Source organism: Aureobasidium pullulans (assembly GCF_000721785.1).
Source record: "Aureobasidium pullulans EXF-150 unplaced genomic scaffold scaffold_20, whole genome shotgun sequence".
Lineage (NCBI taxonomy): Eukaryota > Fungi > Ascomycota > Dothideomycetes > Dothideales > Saccotheciaceae > Aureobasidium > Aureobasidium pullulans.
In genome coordinates this window covers 118185-134094 of record NW_021941040.1, presented here as the reverse complement: position 1 = coordinate 134094, position 15910 = coordinate 118185, and the positions used below count along the sequence as shown (strand labels likewise).

Genomic DNA, 15910 nt, shown 5'->3' with positions numbered 1-15910 from the left:
CAGTCGGCCTCCATCCACGCACCCCTCACTATCGACACTGAAAGAGGAGGCGTTGAGCATCACAATCTGTACTGCGCACTTTATCTGGAGCAACAACTGCCGCATTCGTTGTTCGCTGGCCCCACTTCAGGGTTAAAATAAAGCCATATGCAAGTTGGTCAAGCATTCAAGAAATCCACAACCTTCGGCAATGCTCCGACAGTTGATGATTGGTATGCTGTATTCATGCAGGTGCTTGTAAGAAGTGCGGGGGTGATGTGGAGAGAACCTGGGGGCCATGCAGCCAAGTTGTGGGGCACGACGAGCATGATCAAGTTCGTGTCTATCGATCATGGATGTAGTGTCGCCTTTCGCATGATGTTTGACCAATGACCTTTATCGAATTTGGTGTCTCAATGCATCGCATCACAATTTGACTTTCAGCCGCTGCTCAATGCAAGATAATTGGTAGCTACTCCAACGCGCTTTTAGAAGCCCATTGATCTGCAGCACAGTGTAGCTCAGACTGCTATGTCGCTACTGTGTGTTGCAGCGACACGCAAGTCTCGAACCATCAACCCTGTACCCCGACCCGACAGTTCTGTCCCTGCTAGATGTAGTATGTATCGGCAGATGTGCTGAACAGCAATTGCCTTGTACGGAACGACACCTCATTTCACTTCGGATACTTGAATGCTCGTCCTCCACTACCGAATGCATCTCAATTTTCGAAGATAGTGCATTCGCATTTAACCCGGGACACCGTTCAACTTGATCACTGAATACATCCATTATCACACTGTCTACTATGGCAGCACACAACGAAGATAGCCTGTTGGCTAATTGGAAGTGTATGATCGCTGTCATCATTGTATCCATGTCTCCCTTCCAGGTAGACTAAAGCCATGGCCCTGTCTAGCAACACTCAAGTCACTGACAACTCTACCCTAGTACGGAATCGACTATGGCTTGATAGGTGGTATCCAAGCCATGGTTGGCTTCTTGCAAGTCTATGGTTACGAAGATCCCAGCCTTCCCTTAGGCTGGAATCTGAATGCAACACGACAACAGCTAATCTCCTCACTGATGGTGCTGGGAGCGGTCATTGCATCTGGCTGTGCGGGACCCATCGCTTGGCAACTTGGTCGGAAGACTTGCCTCTGGGCAGCTTGTGCTCTACTATCGGTCGGAAATATCATCATGATGGTGCGTTCCCAGATCGTGTTGACTTGAGAACATGTAGCTCATCATGCTAGGCAACTACGCACATCGGAGCTCTTTATGCCGGGCGTTTCATCCTTGGCCTTGGAAACGGGCTTTTGATGACCTTTTCCCAACTGTATATCCAGGAAGTCACGCCCGCGAGATACCGAGGCCTGGCCCTTGCTTCCTTTCAATTTTTCACCAGCATCGGAACCGTGAGTCAAGACACAGTATGTTTCGCTGTCAACGCTAACACGACTAAAGCTCATCGGCACCATCGTCGACAATTTCACAGCCAAAAGGGAAGGCAGAAGTGCCTACCTCATACCCCTCGGCTTGATTTACGTTGTCCCAGTCGTCATCTGTGTCGGCCTGATCTTCATTCCCGAATCACCTCGCTGGCTGCTTGAGCATGATCAACCCGACAAAGCTCGCAAAGCACTGGCATGGCTTCGTCCTCATCCAGAGCGCGTCGAGGAAGAACTATCTGCCATTCAAGCTGGTATCGATCAGGAGAAGTCTCTGAAGGCTAGTGTCAGCGTATGGGACATGTTCACAGATCCTGTCGACCGCCGGCGAACAATCCTCTCGGTGGCTGCTATCAATACACAGGCTGCGTCGGGTGCCATGTTCATCATTGGTAAGCTCAACAATACCCTAGATCTTGACTTTGTGCTGACGTGCCTCAGCATATGGTACCTACTTCTTCGAGATGGCTGGCGTTGGCAACTCATTCCAAAATTCCTGTATCTTGACCAGCGTCGGAGTCATCGCCATCATCCTCAACACGTGCATCATCACACGCTTCGGTCGTCGTCGCCTTTTCCTCATTACTGGACTGCTGCTTTGCGGTTTCATGCAACTCATCATCGCTGTCGTGTACACTACCAAGCCTGGCAGTCCAGCGGCGTCCAAGGTCATTGTAGCACTCAGCATACTCTATATGTTCAGTTACAACGTGAGCGACCTTCTGTGATATCTGATGCATTTGCTAACAACTTCTTGCAGGGACTTATTGCCACGTATGCCTGGCTCTCAGGCGGTGAGATCCCATCCCAACGACTACGGTCCTACACGTTCGGCCTCGCAGCTTCTATCGGCTTCATCGGTGCCTGGCTAGCCACATTCACAGCCCCATACTTCATCAACCCCAGCGCTTTGAACTGGGGCCCTCGCTATGGCTATATCTGGTTCCCTTCCTGCATGGTAGCTGCTGTCTTCATATACTTCTTCCTGCCTGAAATCAAGGACAGAACACTTGAGGAGATTAGTGAAATGTTCGAAGCCGGGCTGCCTGCAAGAAAGTTCAAGGGATACAAGTGTGTCGGAGCTGCCGCTGTCGTGGCTGCGGAGAAGAAGGAAAAGGGGGATGAAATCGAAGTGTCTACCCAAGAGGTCGTATGGAGAGACCCCAAAGCTGCGTCTGAATCTGCTGCCGTTGTTGGATAAAGGCGTTCACAGTGAAGTGACAAAGTCGACGTAGCTGCAGAGAAATTGAATCAGGTATTGGAATTCTCTCTCCTTCACTTCAAAAAAAGCACACACATAATTTCACGAAATGGAGTTAATTCTCATAGAATGCACTGATAGTCAAGCGGTCTTGGTAGGGTGATGCTACGCGCTCCTCGGATTACCTGCGGGAGTAATTTACAAGACTGTGGGCCCCTAGTCAGGAATCAAGTACAGCGAAAGGGCCATCTGATCCGTATTCGAACATCTTTTTGCACCTTTTTTACACCCTGCCGTGCTAGTATAGGGCAGGAGGTGGTGTGGGAGGTGTTGGTGCAAAAAGAATTGAGCGTCACTAACGGAGTTGAACAATTTAATACCAGGATTTGATACGTGTGTTTTATTTGGTGTTGCGTTCAAGCCGCGAGGAGGGCGTTTGCTTTTCGCACTGATTTGCTACCAGTCCTTTGATCACTCGCCCTTTGGTGTTTTCATACACCGCAATGGAAGCAACACTTCTTTAGGGTTTCTTTGGACAGTTACATCAAGACCGAGAGCATTGTGTCTTTGATGGCACCTCCTCAAGCCAAGAGCTCGATTGTTATGCCCTTGTATGCACGCCCATGAAGCTATGTCTCGCGTGTTTTGCGAGACACATCTAGTTATGTCTGGTCTCTTCCGTTTTTTCTGGCGGATGAAACTTTTCTTACGTGTCTGCTCTGCTGAAAGTGTTGCAGGCACCCGATTACTCTTTGAACGACACTCAACACGGTGAAATGCGCCAGTTCGAAGTGTTGTCAAGTGACAGTAGAGAGAGATTGGTAGGACCGAGCAAGATGACATGGTTCGCCAAACTTTGGTATGTTTTCAATGCTGCTGCTCATCATCTCTGATCTTATACATAGTCTGCATCTGAGCGTTCATGGAGACTGTCATGTGCACTATATCTTGGATCTAGCCTGCGACTGGCTTTGGCCCTGTCTCTAGCTTTACCCTATTACCTGACATAGTGTATTACGCCTCCGATCTGCAAAGGGGTTTTCCAATCTATGCTTGATGGTCATCCGAAAGACGTGCAAGAGATTACCCTACATCAACGTTTGGAAAGTGAAGTACGCTTTAAAGACCACTCACTCTCACGAAGAGATACCATGGCTGACACAACACAGATCACCAACGACAACAATACCCTCAGTCATCTCTCTGCACAACTCAATCCCCTCAACATCACAATCACAGAACTAAAAAAGGGAACTGTCAACCTCCCAACCATCAACAACAATCCCTCTTTCTCCCAACCCCTTCCGACCTTCACTTCGAAATCCAAGATCTCGCGCCCAATCTCGTCCATCCATAACACCGTCACAGAAATTCCTCTCCTCCACCGTGTCCTCTTTGGCCGCCCAGACAAAACACCAACAGCACAACACAATCCATCGACAGATTAAAAAAGCGAACATGTCAAATTGGTGTCAAGCGGTTGAGGAATTGATGAACAAGTATAGACATGACATACATACTCCCGAGTTTCTTCCAGTAGATCAGAGAATGCAACAAAGCTGTCAAAAGATGACAAGATGAGGCGGCAGAAAAAGAGTGAAGGAAAGGAAAAAAAGGACAAAAAGAAAAAGAAGAGGAGGGCGAAGAGGGAGAAGGAGTGGGAGGCAAGACGGATATTGAAGCTGAACAAGAAGAAGGAGGAAAAGGCGAATAAGCAGGCGGTAAAGAAGGAGAAGAAGAGGTGCAAGGAGGAGGAGGGTTCTTTGGGTTGCGGGCTCAGAGGTTTGTTTCGTCGAGACAGATCTGAGGGCTTGTGGGATGATGAAGAGGACGTAGAGGAGGAGCAGTCAGTGTAGGATGATGTGCTGCGAGGCTGCTGCTGCACCTCTGAACATCACTCCATCGCTACGATGAATCGCTACGATAAAGTCTGTGCATTCTCACAAGGCAAACAAAAAGGCACTGCGCGACAAGTGGAAGTATTGTGAATCTGTGATGGTTCAAAAACATTGCTCATTATTATTCATTCATAGTTCCTGCCTATTTAACATTCTTATCAGAGATCTCTCCTGCAAATCATAAAAAGCAAGAGCGCCGGTCTCTTCTTTGCGCTTGGACACATCTAGCATACAAGCCCTTATGTCCGCTTAGGTAAGAGCCAGAGGGCATCCGAGGTTGTTGTAGGCAGGTGCGACCTTGCTGGTGATAAAGTTGAGAGCATCAACAGTGGGTGTAAGAACGCTGTTAAGGTATGAAGGCACCTGTCCGGTAACGAGCTGGTACAACAGACAAGCAGTGTTGGTGCCACTCAGACCAGCCTCTATCTTTCCGTCCTTGATGGAGCCGAAGTTGATCAGGTCAAAAGTGTCATTGGCAGTGTTGCCACCGAAGAGAACAGGGTTCTCAAGGTATTGGGCAAGAATCTCAGTGGTAACGTCGAGGTTGGAGTAAGGGGTGACGCGGTTGGTCCAGTTGTCAGGAATGCGTTCGCCGCCGTTGAACTCCCAAGTACCGTCGGACTTCTGCTGAGCACCGAAGAAGGTAGAGATGGTTTCAAGGTCGGGAGCGTAGTTGTGGTTTCCATTGGGCATGAGAGTGTAGAGGAAGGAAGAGGCTCCGTAGAGCAGGAGGGTCAGGGGACCGAAGAAGAAGTTTGGGTTCTCGGCACGAGATTGCTCGTAGCGCTGCAGGCGGTACTTGGAGAGGTTCTCGCGGTTGAAGTTGCCCTGGCAAGTGTCCTGCATCATGCCGAAGAGGGTGCCGTTGAAAGAGTAGTTGTCTCCATCCGCAAGGAAGTAGTCGTTTCTGGTGAGCGAAGAGTCGGCTTCGAATTTGTTGTGGCCGTCGAGACCAGGTTCAGATCCAGTAAGGAGGGGACTGAAAGAGGTTCTACTAGTGGCATCGCATCCAATGGAGAGCTTCTCGGTGACAAGATCACCATCGGTGAGGGTGAGACCAAGTGCGGCGAGAAGTGTGGCCAAATCGTAGCCAACGTTGTAAAGGTTCTGTTGAGCATCGACAAGCTCGTTGAATGTGGTAATACCGTCGTGAGACAAGAACTAACGAGGTCAGATAAAGTCAAGAAGGAGGTCGAGTGTCATGAGCTTACGTTGTGGTTGGCAGCTGCGTTCAAGCCGGGGCAAGGTCCACGAATATCATTGGCTCCAGGAGCGACATACTGATGGGCAGTGTCACCAGGAGCAGGAACCTGGTAGCCACCGATGCCCTTTCCAGGAGCACCGTTCTTGGCACCGTTGTATGGATACTTGTCGTTGTAAGGTGCAGCACCTTGGTGGTTTGCGTTGAAAGGGCAGCTTGCAGCACCACCCTTCTGGTTTCCACCAGCTTGTTGACGTCTGACCTTGCGACCCTCACCAAGAAGGGAGCTGTCAACTCCAGGTTGGTCAACAACCCAAGGGAAAGCTGAAGCCGAAGCAACGAGTAGAGAAGCGATAGCGATGTTCTTCATGATTGTGGTTGATGTGTGATCTGATGAATAGAAGGATTCAAGGTGCGACCTCAATGCCCTTTATATACCTAATCCGGACTTTACTCAGGTACCAAAACCATTCTGTTAGGTGCTATGCGTTCGCGGGGATACAGCGTGAACGGCTGGCTTGCACTCGCATCATGAGGAAGGTCCGTTGCTGATCTCGAGAAAAGAGGAGGTCTGTCTTCAACGATCTACAGTCTTAAGGCCGTGATATAGCCTTTCGGTATGCAAATCCAAGGCATTGTCCAATCAAGTCTTGACCGTTGAGGTGTCTGCCAGCCATGCAGCGCGTGGCGGCGCCATGCCTCGGTTTGTGGAGGTAGGATCAAAGGGATCTGCGTTGACAAGAAGAGGAAGGAAGCTTAACGGTTAAGCTTCATGGACAAGATCGACGCCACCCTCCGCATTGTGGCGCTTTTATACCTTTGGCAACTTGCCTCGGACTAATTCCTCTTCTCTGATTTGCTGTTCCCAAACATGTCTTGACTCATAAGGCAATTGATAAACAGGGCGCGCGACTCTCTTTTGCCTCTGGACTACACTGCCTCTCAAAACTGGCCGAGGCTCACTACTTTCGCACGTAAAGTACGTAAATGCAACCATGAAAATTGAGAATTGTCAGCGTGACCGTTGTCGTCAATTGTCGCCTTGGTTGTGTGACAGTATCCTTGATATTGATTCGCTCTACTCCAGGTCTGCTGTTACGTCCGGAAATATCCTGGTAAAGCCAATGTCAAACAGTCTTGGATGCACTTCTCCACACGAAGGATAGATGATACTAAGCGCATGGCAGACTCTGGCTCTCGTCGTCCGGTAGAGACACTGTTGCTAGTTATTAAAAGGCACAACCATATTAGGATGCAGGTAGGATTCAGTGAGAGCCCGGCTCTTTGCCTCTCTTCCCGAAACTTCTTCGATTATTCAAAACATTCATGTATTCTTGAAGCTAACCTCGTTGCCGCATGCTTGGGGCAATCGGCGTGGGATGGTTCCATAAGTAAACTCTGTTCGATTGGCGCCGCTTTCCCCGCGATGCTTTAATGCTTCAATCGTCTGTTCTACAAGTCGAGCCGTGCTCAGCTTGTCCCGAGGTCCGTTCTAGGATCGATGTGCTCTCGAGCCTTTGAGTTATGGTCTCGAGAGGAGATGGCATTCCGGCCCCTATAAGCTCCTCGATATTGTCCCAGTCTATGCAAGTTTCCGGCATCTGGAGTTCAGATCCCCAAGGCCAGCTCATCAGGCTGGTGTCAACATTGTGCCTCTCGACAGCCTCAAGTTCCATAGTACTCCAGCTCGAGTTATGGCTTGTTGGCTCCGCGAGAGCAGCCATGTAGTTTCCAAAGTCGTAAAGAATGTAGAGCTTACCCGCATCTGTGTCACGAGTCTCAGCCCCATGAGTCTCGACAATGTCGCTTTTTCCGAACCAGCCAGTCTCGTCTGTTCCAGGCAGGGCTACTAAGCCATATCCGTTGGGGCCCTCAGCGAAGTCGTAAAGACATCCGCCAGAAAAGACTCTGGTCATCGGATCAGAGTACAGAGCCCTGGTCTCGTGGAATTGCCGAGGCCTGATGAGGTTGGTACCATACTCAGAAAGGAATGCAGGTATAGCAAACTTCTCATATCGACTGAGCTGCTGCAGAGTTAGCGGGCGTTGCAGCGTGGCTTTGCTCAAGAAACAAACATACAAAAGAGTCCCAGCCAGACATGGCCATACTCGATTCGCCTACCCACGAATAATTCTTGCACTATGAATGAAGTAAGAGTCTCAGACTTTGTCCAGAGCCCCTGAACGCAGCTTACCATCCAAAAGTCAACCGCACTCGCCTGATCACCGAGGTAAAGATACTCTAGAAACCCCTGAGGCCGAGTAATGTTCAGAACGTCCGCGGCAGAGTAGCTCACAGGAAGTATCCTTGTTCCGTTATACTTGTTGCTCCAGATCATGTATCTCTTGAGATCCCGTATGACAGCCTTGATGACAGGAGTTGCACGGAGGGACTGGTGATTGTTTACCAATGCATCGGCTGCTGCCAGACCCAGGGTGTTCGGGTAGCACGACATGATGCCTGCGGTTCGCAGGAAGTGACTGACCTTGTCGGAATTGTAAGATGCGTAAGGATTTGCGCGATGGATGCAGTTAAAGGGTGTAGACACTGTCTGTGTTTGTGTTGTCAGACGGGGTTCAATTAGGATTTCATCAATCTGGCGTATTGGAACCAAATGTCGCACCAGAATCGAGACCTCAGTGAGTCGAGAAGGGCCCGTCACCAGCCATCAAATTGCAAGATGTTTTTCCACGCAGGCACATTGTCCAAGGAAAGCGCGAAGGGGTGCACGCTTTCAGTAAACATGTAACCTGTTTTGAAAAACATCTTGCCTTCTGATAGTCGGTTCGTAGCGCAGTCTGCATCTGAAGACCTCGGTCCTGGTACCATGTCTTGCCCCCCAAAATCGACGTTAAGGGGTAATGCTGATATGCTCACCGCGACGACATAGATTCCCGCTTGCTCCAACAACTTCATTGCCCTGTCATGTGGCTTCTGGTTGTCGATGAAATCTGACTGAGTCAGTTAAATTCCAAGCCGCGGTGTTGCGTTCAAGACCAACAAATAAATATTGTGTTTATCCCGAGTTCGGTAAGCAATGGAACATTTCGCTCTAGCTCGTGGATGCGGTCGTCTGCGATAGGGTCATTGACTTCGCCAGGCTGCAGGTTATTCTTCTGGGGCTGATAGACAACTCCCCGAACAAAGAACTTGATACTGATCAGCATGGTTATGATTGCGGCACATCAAACTCACTCTGTCATCCCCTCGCCAGAAATAACGGCCCCGTATGATGATCGGAATGGAACTTGGTTCTGTGGGCATTTTGAGGTTGATGGATGTTGTTGAGTCTAGTCAGTATGAGTGCTCCCGATGCAAGTGGCTGCCTGCCTGCCAAGGCAACATTGACATCATGCAGGAGTGCACCAACGTGCAAGAATCGCAATTGCGCTTCCTTCGGGTGTGCTGAGTTTTGTCGAGTAGACAACTATAAACACGCAACGATCTTCATGCTCAGAATGAGTATCTCAAAGGGAAAACTCCAAGTGGCCGCCGCTCTCGGTGGGCGACCTACCTGAAATGATTGTGCGTTTTGAGGGGGACATGTTTATGTGTCGCTACGGAAGAGAGTTGGTATGACAAACTCAGCACGTGAGGTTCGAGGAAGTCGACTAGACATAATACTTGGGACCATGGACACTCGCCAGAGGTGAGCGGGCATACTTGGAAGCGGGAGCAGGAGCAGAAGTCGAGATTGGAAAGCACTTCCGGCACGTGATGCGTCGCGTGCGCGAAACCTCGGCAGGCAACAGTCGCGTCATCCTGAGATTCAGCGCACGGCAGCTGCGACACAGATGCGCATATAGCCTTTTGTTCTTTCTTCGATGCGCTCAAGCGACGAAGCAAGCAAACACAATGTGGTTTCTCGAGTGTGAGGGCGACTTGTTCGAGAGTAAAGTTGGCGCCAGCATCATCAGACAAACTGAACACTGACTTTCTGCAGACAAGCGGATATGGCTTCGACCTGGCACAAAGCTTGTCGTTGGCCGTACTTCGAAACCCGAGCCCGGACAGCGTATGCTTCTGACCATCGATCGCTGTACCGTCCCGTCACTGACTCCAATCAAGGCATGCGATATATCGAGAATTCATCAGTATCACGAAAGCACCTGACAGTCGACATCGCCCAAGTAGAGGCTGGCGAGAGCAAACACCTTCATGCAAAGACGAAAATTGTCGTGACCGACAACTCCAAAGTCGGAACATGGGTCCACGGAGAAAAGCTCAAGAAAGGCGAAAGCCAGCCATTGGACCGGAACGACAACAAGATCAGGCTCGGAAACTACGAGCAAATGTTCCATATCAAATGGCAGCCCATCGTCTTCTCGTTTCCCTCGCTGCCTCGCGCATCCCGCCAGCTTGAAGATCCACTCACCGAACAACGTCAATTTCTCGAACCTCTAGGCATCAAGTGTGTCGTCGATTACATTGCCCAATTCACCTCGCATCTGGTCGCGAAGAAGCGCAACACCCCGACCACATTGCAAGCTCTTGTCAACGCTCGCTACATCGTCACAGATGAATATCTCAAAGAGGTTCAGTCCATGTCTCTTGAAGCTCTGGAGCAAGACTTTGCAGCAAACTGGCCCAGCGAAGAACCTTACTCTCCTCCGCCGGCGAATGAGCCAAACCCTCGTCCCAACAAGTCGCCCGATTTCCTCCCAAACTCAAAACGCTCGGAAATGTTTTCGCAATACACCTTCATATTCAGCGACCCTGGACAGCACGCAAACCTCATGCCAACTATCACTGGCGGTGGTGGAAAGGCTTTGTGTCATGAAGTGGATAGCCAAAACCCAGACGCTGAGGATCTGATGAGCTACGTCCGCGAAGTCGCCGGTAAGAAATCAGATAGAGGATTCAAGCTTAGTCAACAACCAAAGTCAAAGGGTGGCATTATCTTGGTTCGTATAGGTGGCTTCAAAGATTACATGCCAAACTTCTACGATCGAGTCGACTCCGCTCTTGATCAGAGCAGTATCGAGCAGAACGAATTGTTGGAAGCCATCCTTGATGCTGACGCCGACAAGTTGAAGAGACCCGCAGAAGTCAGCCACATTGCAGAGGATACCAACATGGAAAATCGAGCTCAATCGTCAGCTGTTCGTCAAGGCTCACAGTCTCCTTCTGTGCGCCGACAATCAAGAAGAATTGCAACAGAGGCTCCGTCCGCGACGCCTGAAAGTGCGACACCTGAGGTCTCTCAACAGGAGCCGACTACAACAAAGCGCCGTGGACGCAAACCATTGACGCAAACAAAATTCAAAGGCTTCGACGAGATTGATATCAACGCTCTACCGAAATACCGATCGCCATCGCCATCACAACCTCCATCATACGATGCAAGTCAGATTCCTTCGCCAGACGCCATGGACGATGATAGTCACCCTGCAAGCTCCCATCCAGTACCGAGTCAACACACTCAGCGCTCAACAAGAAAGAGACCACCACCAGAAGATGAAGAAACACATCAAGACATGATGACCGATATGCTGCAGGGAGCTGCCAAGATGAAGAGACGTCGCATTGAGCAAGGACTCGAGACATCAACAACTCCAGCTGAAACGCCTGTAGAAGCACCTACACCAGCACCCGCCATCGTGAAAGCCAAGAAGCGCAAAGACAAGGAGGTCGATGTACGAGCCATACTTGCAGAACGCCAACAGGCAGAGGAAGAAAGACGTCTAGAAGACGAAGAGAAGCTTCGCAACCAGCTCGCAGGCATGGAAGTCGCTGACATGAAGAATCTGGCTCAAATCGAGGAGATGGAAATTCGTCGCGAACCTCCTCCACGTTCAAGACATGATGCTGAAGCTGGTCACGACGATCGCTGGGACGATCGCTGGAATGGTCGCAAGAACTTCAAAAAGTTCCGCAGACAAGGCAATGCAGCAAACACACAGACCCGAGCTCGTGTATTTGTTTCGTTGGAAGAAGTCGCACCGAAAGCATACGGTGCACAGGACGATTACTTCCTGGAATCGTCTTCCATCCGCTCGAAAAAGACCCAGAAGAAGGCAAAGCGCTCGCAGCAGACTCAAGATAGTGTCGATGTCCAAGTCACCGCTACACCTGCATCCACCTCCGGCAAAGGCACACAATCACAACGTCCAAAGAACAACACCAACAGCATCTCACTTGTTTCAGACAGCGACAATGACAAGTCGTCTGAAGATGAAGACAATGCATCACGCTTCCGTCGTCGTATCGCAACCTCCCGCCGTCAAGACGCCGAAGCCTCTCGTTCGGAAGCCATCATGCCAGAAGAAATCGCAGGCACGGCTAGAGATCAAGACATCGCAGACGCAGCAAGACAGGCCAAGAGCAGTGCTTCAGTACGAACGCAACCGGGCAAGAGAACCGCCAAAGGTGTGGTGGATGAAGTGTCACAGCCTAGAAAGAGAGTTCAGCGTAGACCCAGTCCTGACGAAGTTTCCGAAGATGAAGATGACGAAGAAGAAGCAAGCACGAGGTTCAGACGCAGGAAGAGGTGAGATGGAAAGCATTCGGCACTTCGACGAGTCAATGAGTATATAAACATACATGGCCCAAAAGCACGTATAGCAGCTACATAGCATAGCCTCTTGCTCTTTACCAAATATAATCCTTGCAACCACCCCCTTCCCTTGCCAGACTCTCTAGTGTAAGAGCCATCTCGAAAGAGGTGACGCATATGCATTGCACAAACTAACTTGAGATGACATAGTTCTCGGTCAAGGTACAGCGAGGTTCAAACCCTCTGGGACTGAGCAAAAGCACCACACGCAACTCGAGAATGGACATCATTTGGACGAACCCCTTTTGAGCAAACTCGATGGAAAGACGTGGAGCGGAACTTGCGCTTGTTCATTCAACCCTTTGTACTCTTTTTACTCTTTTTGTGGGCAATAGATGATTTAACATATACGTGTGGAAACCGTCGGTGGGAAAATCAATAAGGTGGTGGAGCAACCATTTCCGCCGACGCTTGAAATGATGGCGGTGGCATCATTTCCGACGACGCTTGAAATGAAGACGGTGCACCTTGACCAGCAAACCTCTCGAATGCTTCCGCTCTGATCCGCTGTAATTCGAGGCGAGAGTTATTTGTCGCTTCATTCGCCTGCCCGCACTGAGCTGCAGCGTCCTGATAAGTGCGTTTCTGCTTTTCGAGCAACTCTTTACACTGTTGAAGGGCTTTGTGCAATTGCATATCGGAGTTCTTGATGCGATCGTGTTGGGCCATGTCGGAGAAGATGTTGTCGAAGAGGACGTCGCTGATCATGTGGCCGTTGTCGATGTTGATGTCTTGGAGGGGAGGGATGGCGGGTTGGCAGCGGCGGGCTTCGTCCATGCGGCGGAGGGCTTCTGTTACGCCTACTTGTGCTTTTGAGAGGGCGTCTCTTTCCATCATGTCTGTGAAAGTGCCGCCTCCCCACATGTCCCAGCGAGACATGTCCAGTGCGTCGTTCATGTCTCGTGCGGCATGTTCGAGGCATTGGATTGTCGCGTGTAATGCTTCGGCTGCTCTGCGTTGTAGGTTTTGGTGTTCGGTGGCGGAATCGGCCCATTGCTTGTTATTCTGCAGACTCGACTCCAACTGGTCTTCACCGGCGATCTCAGGCGTCGGGCCATTGAAGATGGACGAGTACAGCATATCGAGTTCCCTCTGAGCTTGCTCATATCGAGCGCTCTCGCTTTGCAGGCGTTGTTGATCTTGTCGGGCATTTGTCAAAGCTCTCGTGAGCTCGCTGTGTGTCTCTTGTGTTTCACGCTCCTTCTGCCATGCTTCCACGAATTCCTGCTCTTCCTTGCCGGCTTTGGCGGCGAATTTGGCTTCTCCTCTTTTTCCGCGCAGCTTGTACATGTAGCGAGTGAAGGTGCTTTCTTCATATTTGATGTGGTCTTTGCGTTCGTCTTCGGTGATACGGTGGAGTCGCTTGATCTCCCGGTCGGTGTTGGTGATATCGTTCTCTAGACCTGTGATGTAGATCGAGTTTTGCTTGAGCGCAGCAGGTGCACTGTCGGTCTGTGAGAGGATGGCAAGCAGCTCTTGATTCCTGCCTGCTGCGTGCTGCAATGATTCGATGAGTCGAGAACCCATGGTGGAAGGTTGTGTTATGCTTTTGTATTGGCGATGGCGATGTCAATTGAGTTTGATGGCCTTTGTTGAGGGCTGTTTGTGATTACAGAGCTTCGTGTGGTAAGTGCGATGGTGTAAGTGAGGGCACCTACCTGAGGCAGGAGCATTGCTCTTATATATTCCCTTCACCCTACCTGTCAGTAAATGCTATTCACGTATCAGGCCAACATCAATTGATTGCATGAGGGGCAGTGCTGAATCCTTCCGAGGAGCTTCGTTGGAGATGAAAGTGGCACAAGCTGTTCCTTCGTTCTTCAAAGCCTCAAAGCCCAAGCCACCTCCACTTGACTCGTGACTGCCAATCGCAACCTCACCTCAATCCTTCCTCCTTGGCTGTAGTCATTTCTACGGAAATGATCCTTTGACTCCTGTCAAACCAATCCGTCAAGTAATTCCCCGCTGGAAAGCTTTCAGCACCTGCAAGCTGTATTATCGCCAATAACGACCATCGAGGACATCAAAACGTTAGAAGACTATAAGAGATATCTCGATAAGCGTGAGTTTCCACGCAAGATCAGAAAAGCCAAGATTCGCGAAAAACATCGGTTCTTGACATTGACCGCGCTGGGACCTTATATTACTTTACTCCTGATGATGTGTGTTGATTCTGGGGGGAAGAAGTGGAGGATAAAGGTGAAGGACATTTTTGCATCAGATGTCAACAAGTCTTATCGGAAAAATGACTCCCTGCTTCGAGAGGGGTTGGCTCTTTGACTCACAAAAGACAGGATCATTTGAACCAGGACATCATGTCCAGTAGAAGCACCTCGGATATGCATGATTAATGCAACAAGGTGGAAATTGACTTGTGTATTTTTGGAAAAGAGCTCCTCCTGATCTAAAAGTACATGTCCACTTCTTTCTGCTCGCTTCTGACTCTGCTTTCTGAAGTTCTATACCATGTCTTTCGCCCCATACTCTTTGTTGTTGCATTGCCTACTCGTCCTCAACTGTGGCAACCAGATCGTTTCCATCAGCGTCGATCTCATGTTTGAACCATCTCTGTTGCTGTTCCTCGTCAAGTGTGGTCATCTCAGCGATCAGACATGCAAGACCGGAAAGCACACCATCCTTGCCCTTCCACTTGCGACGCTGCTCAGTGATGACACTGCGTCCCATTGGTTTGCCCTCGACATGGTAGTACACGCGTTCGAAGACCAGGCTGCGCAGGTTTGGGCAGTTATCTCTGAGCAGATCTTTGAACACGCTCAGATAGGGCCAGGCACTGCCATTCTCGTCGACGAAGCCGTGCGAACCAGGGCCAAACAGGTGAGCGTCGACCATTGTGAGCTTTTGCAGCTTCTCACCACCAGTACTGCAAATACCGTAAGCAATGAAATGTGCTTCAGTGGCGAATGATGCCATGGCGATCTCATACAGCTCTTCGGATCTGATAGCCTTGTTGAAGTCACCGAACTCGCATGGAGAGTAGGAAGAGCAGTTTCCAGAGCCGTAATCGTAACGAAGCTCATGTCCTTCCACCTTGTAGACATCGGGTACGAAATCAGAATCAATCTCGTCCTCTTCACAAATCTCCTCCAAAGTGCCACAGACATGGAAAGCAAGATGATCTCTGTTGCTATAAGGACGCCAAAAGCGGAAAGTCCAGTCGGATGCTACATCCATGAAGACGTCAACATGGCGGTGTAGTTTGCCGTGTTTCATGACAGTGTCAGTCAGTAACTTTCCAAGGTTGCCAGAGCCAGAACGCGGAGCTTTTGCAAGATCCATCTCCAGAGGCGGAAGAGGGATGTTGCCCGACTTGAGCACTTTGGCAATGATACCCAGGGCGAGGTCGTCAATAGGCTCCCACATTCCGGGCATGAAAATGTCTGGGGGCCAAACATTTCCCCAGCATTCGTCAAAGCCATAAGCCTTACGAAGCATCTCGTCTTCGGAGTCTCTGTGAACGACATCGTCGAAGACGCCAAGCGTCACTTGCTGGCCGTATTTCTTGAGATTCAAGGAGGCTTGGGTCAACATCTTGAACGCCTTACCATTCTTGCTTTTGAAAAGATTCTTCATATCTTGAGCAGCAGCTTGAACAACCTTACAGGT

General features: G+C 50.0%; 5 protein-coding genes across 5 annotated transcripts; 2 read left to right on the top strand and 3 right to left on the bottom strand.

Moving 5' to 3' along the window:
• Nucleotides 1–462: 462 nt before the first annotated feature.
• On the top strand, nucleotides 463–2712 carry M438DRAFT_97465 (MFS transporter). Its single transcript, XM_029910443.1, has 6 exons — nucleotides 463–871; nucleotides 931–1185; nucleotides 1236–1397; nucleotides 1447–1822; nucleotides 1872–2140; nucleotides 2191–2712. Exons 1-6 carry the CDS (start codon nucleotides 788–790, stop codon nucleotides 2629–2631), a joined length of 1587 nt encoding a protein of 528 aa, XP_029757320.1. The 5' UTR covers nucleotides 463–787; the 3' UTR covers nucleotides 2632–2712.
• A 2066-nt stretch (nucleotides 2713–4778) lies between these two features.
• On the bottom strand, nucleotides 4779–6100 carry M438DRAFT_376931 (Cloroperoxidase; the record flags this gene model as incomplete). The annotated part of the gene is made up of 2 exons (XM_029908698.1): nucleotides 4779–5690; nucleotides 5741–6100. 2 exons carry the CDS (start codon nucleotides 6098–6100, stop codon nucleotides 4779–4781), a joined length of 1272 nt encoding a protein of 423 aa, XP_029757319.1.
• An 882-nt stretch (nucleotides 6101–6982) lies between these two features.
• M438DRAFT_348223 (uncharacterized protein) lies at nucleotides 6983–9373 on the bottom strand. Its single transcript, XM_029906092.1, has 6 exons — nucleotides 8926–9373; nucleotides 8732–8879; nucleotides 8608–8681; nucleotides 7925–8281; nucleotides 7810–7869; nucleotides 6983–7754 (listed from the first exon to the last, which is right to left on the bottom strand). The coding sequence occupies exons 1-6, from the start codon at nucleotides 8992–8994 to the stop codon at nucleotides 7170–7172; spliced, it is 1293 nt and encodes a 430-aa protein (XP_029757318.1). The 5' UTR covers nucleotides 8995–9373; the 3' UTR covers nucleotides 6983–7169.
• A 146-nt stretch (nucleotides 9374–9519) lies between these two features.
• M438DRAFT_348221 (uncharacterized protein) lies at nucleotides 9520–12348 on the top strand. The gene is made up of 3 exons (XM_029906091.1): nucleotides 9520–9622; nucleotides 9674–9745; nucleotides 9799–12348. The coding sequence occupies exons 1-3, from the start codon at nucleotides 9586–9588 to the stop codon at nucleotides 12222–12224; spliced, it is 2535 nt and encodes an 844-aa protein (XP_029757317.1). The 5' UTR covers nucleotides 9520–9585; the 3' UTR covers nucleotides 12225–12348.
• M438DRAFT_348219 (uncharacterized protein) lies at nucleotides 12199–14057 on the bottom strand. Its single transcript, XM_029906090.1, has 2 exons — nucleotides 13945–14057; nucleotides 12199–13885 (listed from the first exon to the last, which is right to left on the bottom strand). Exon 2 carries the CDS (start codon nucleotides 13811–13813, stop codon nucleotides 12662–12664), a length of 1152 nt encoding a protein of 383 aa, XP_029757316.1. The 5' UTR covers nucleotides 13814–13885; nucleotides 13945–14057; the 3' UTR covers nucleotides 12199–12661.
• Nucleotides 14058–15910: the final 1853 nt, after the last annotated feature.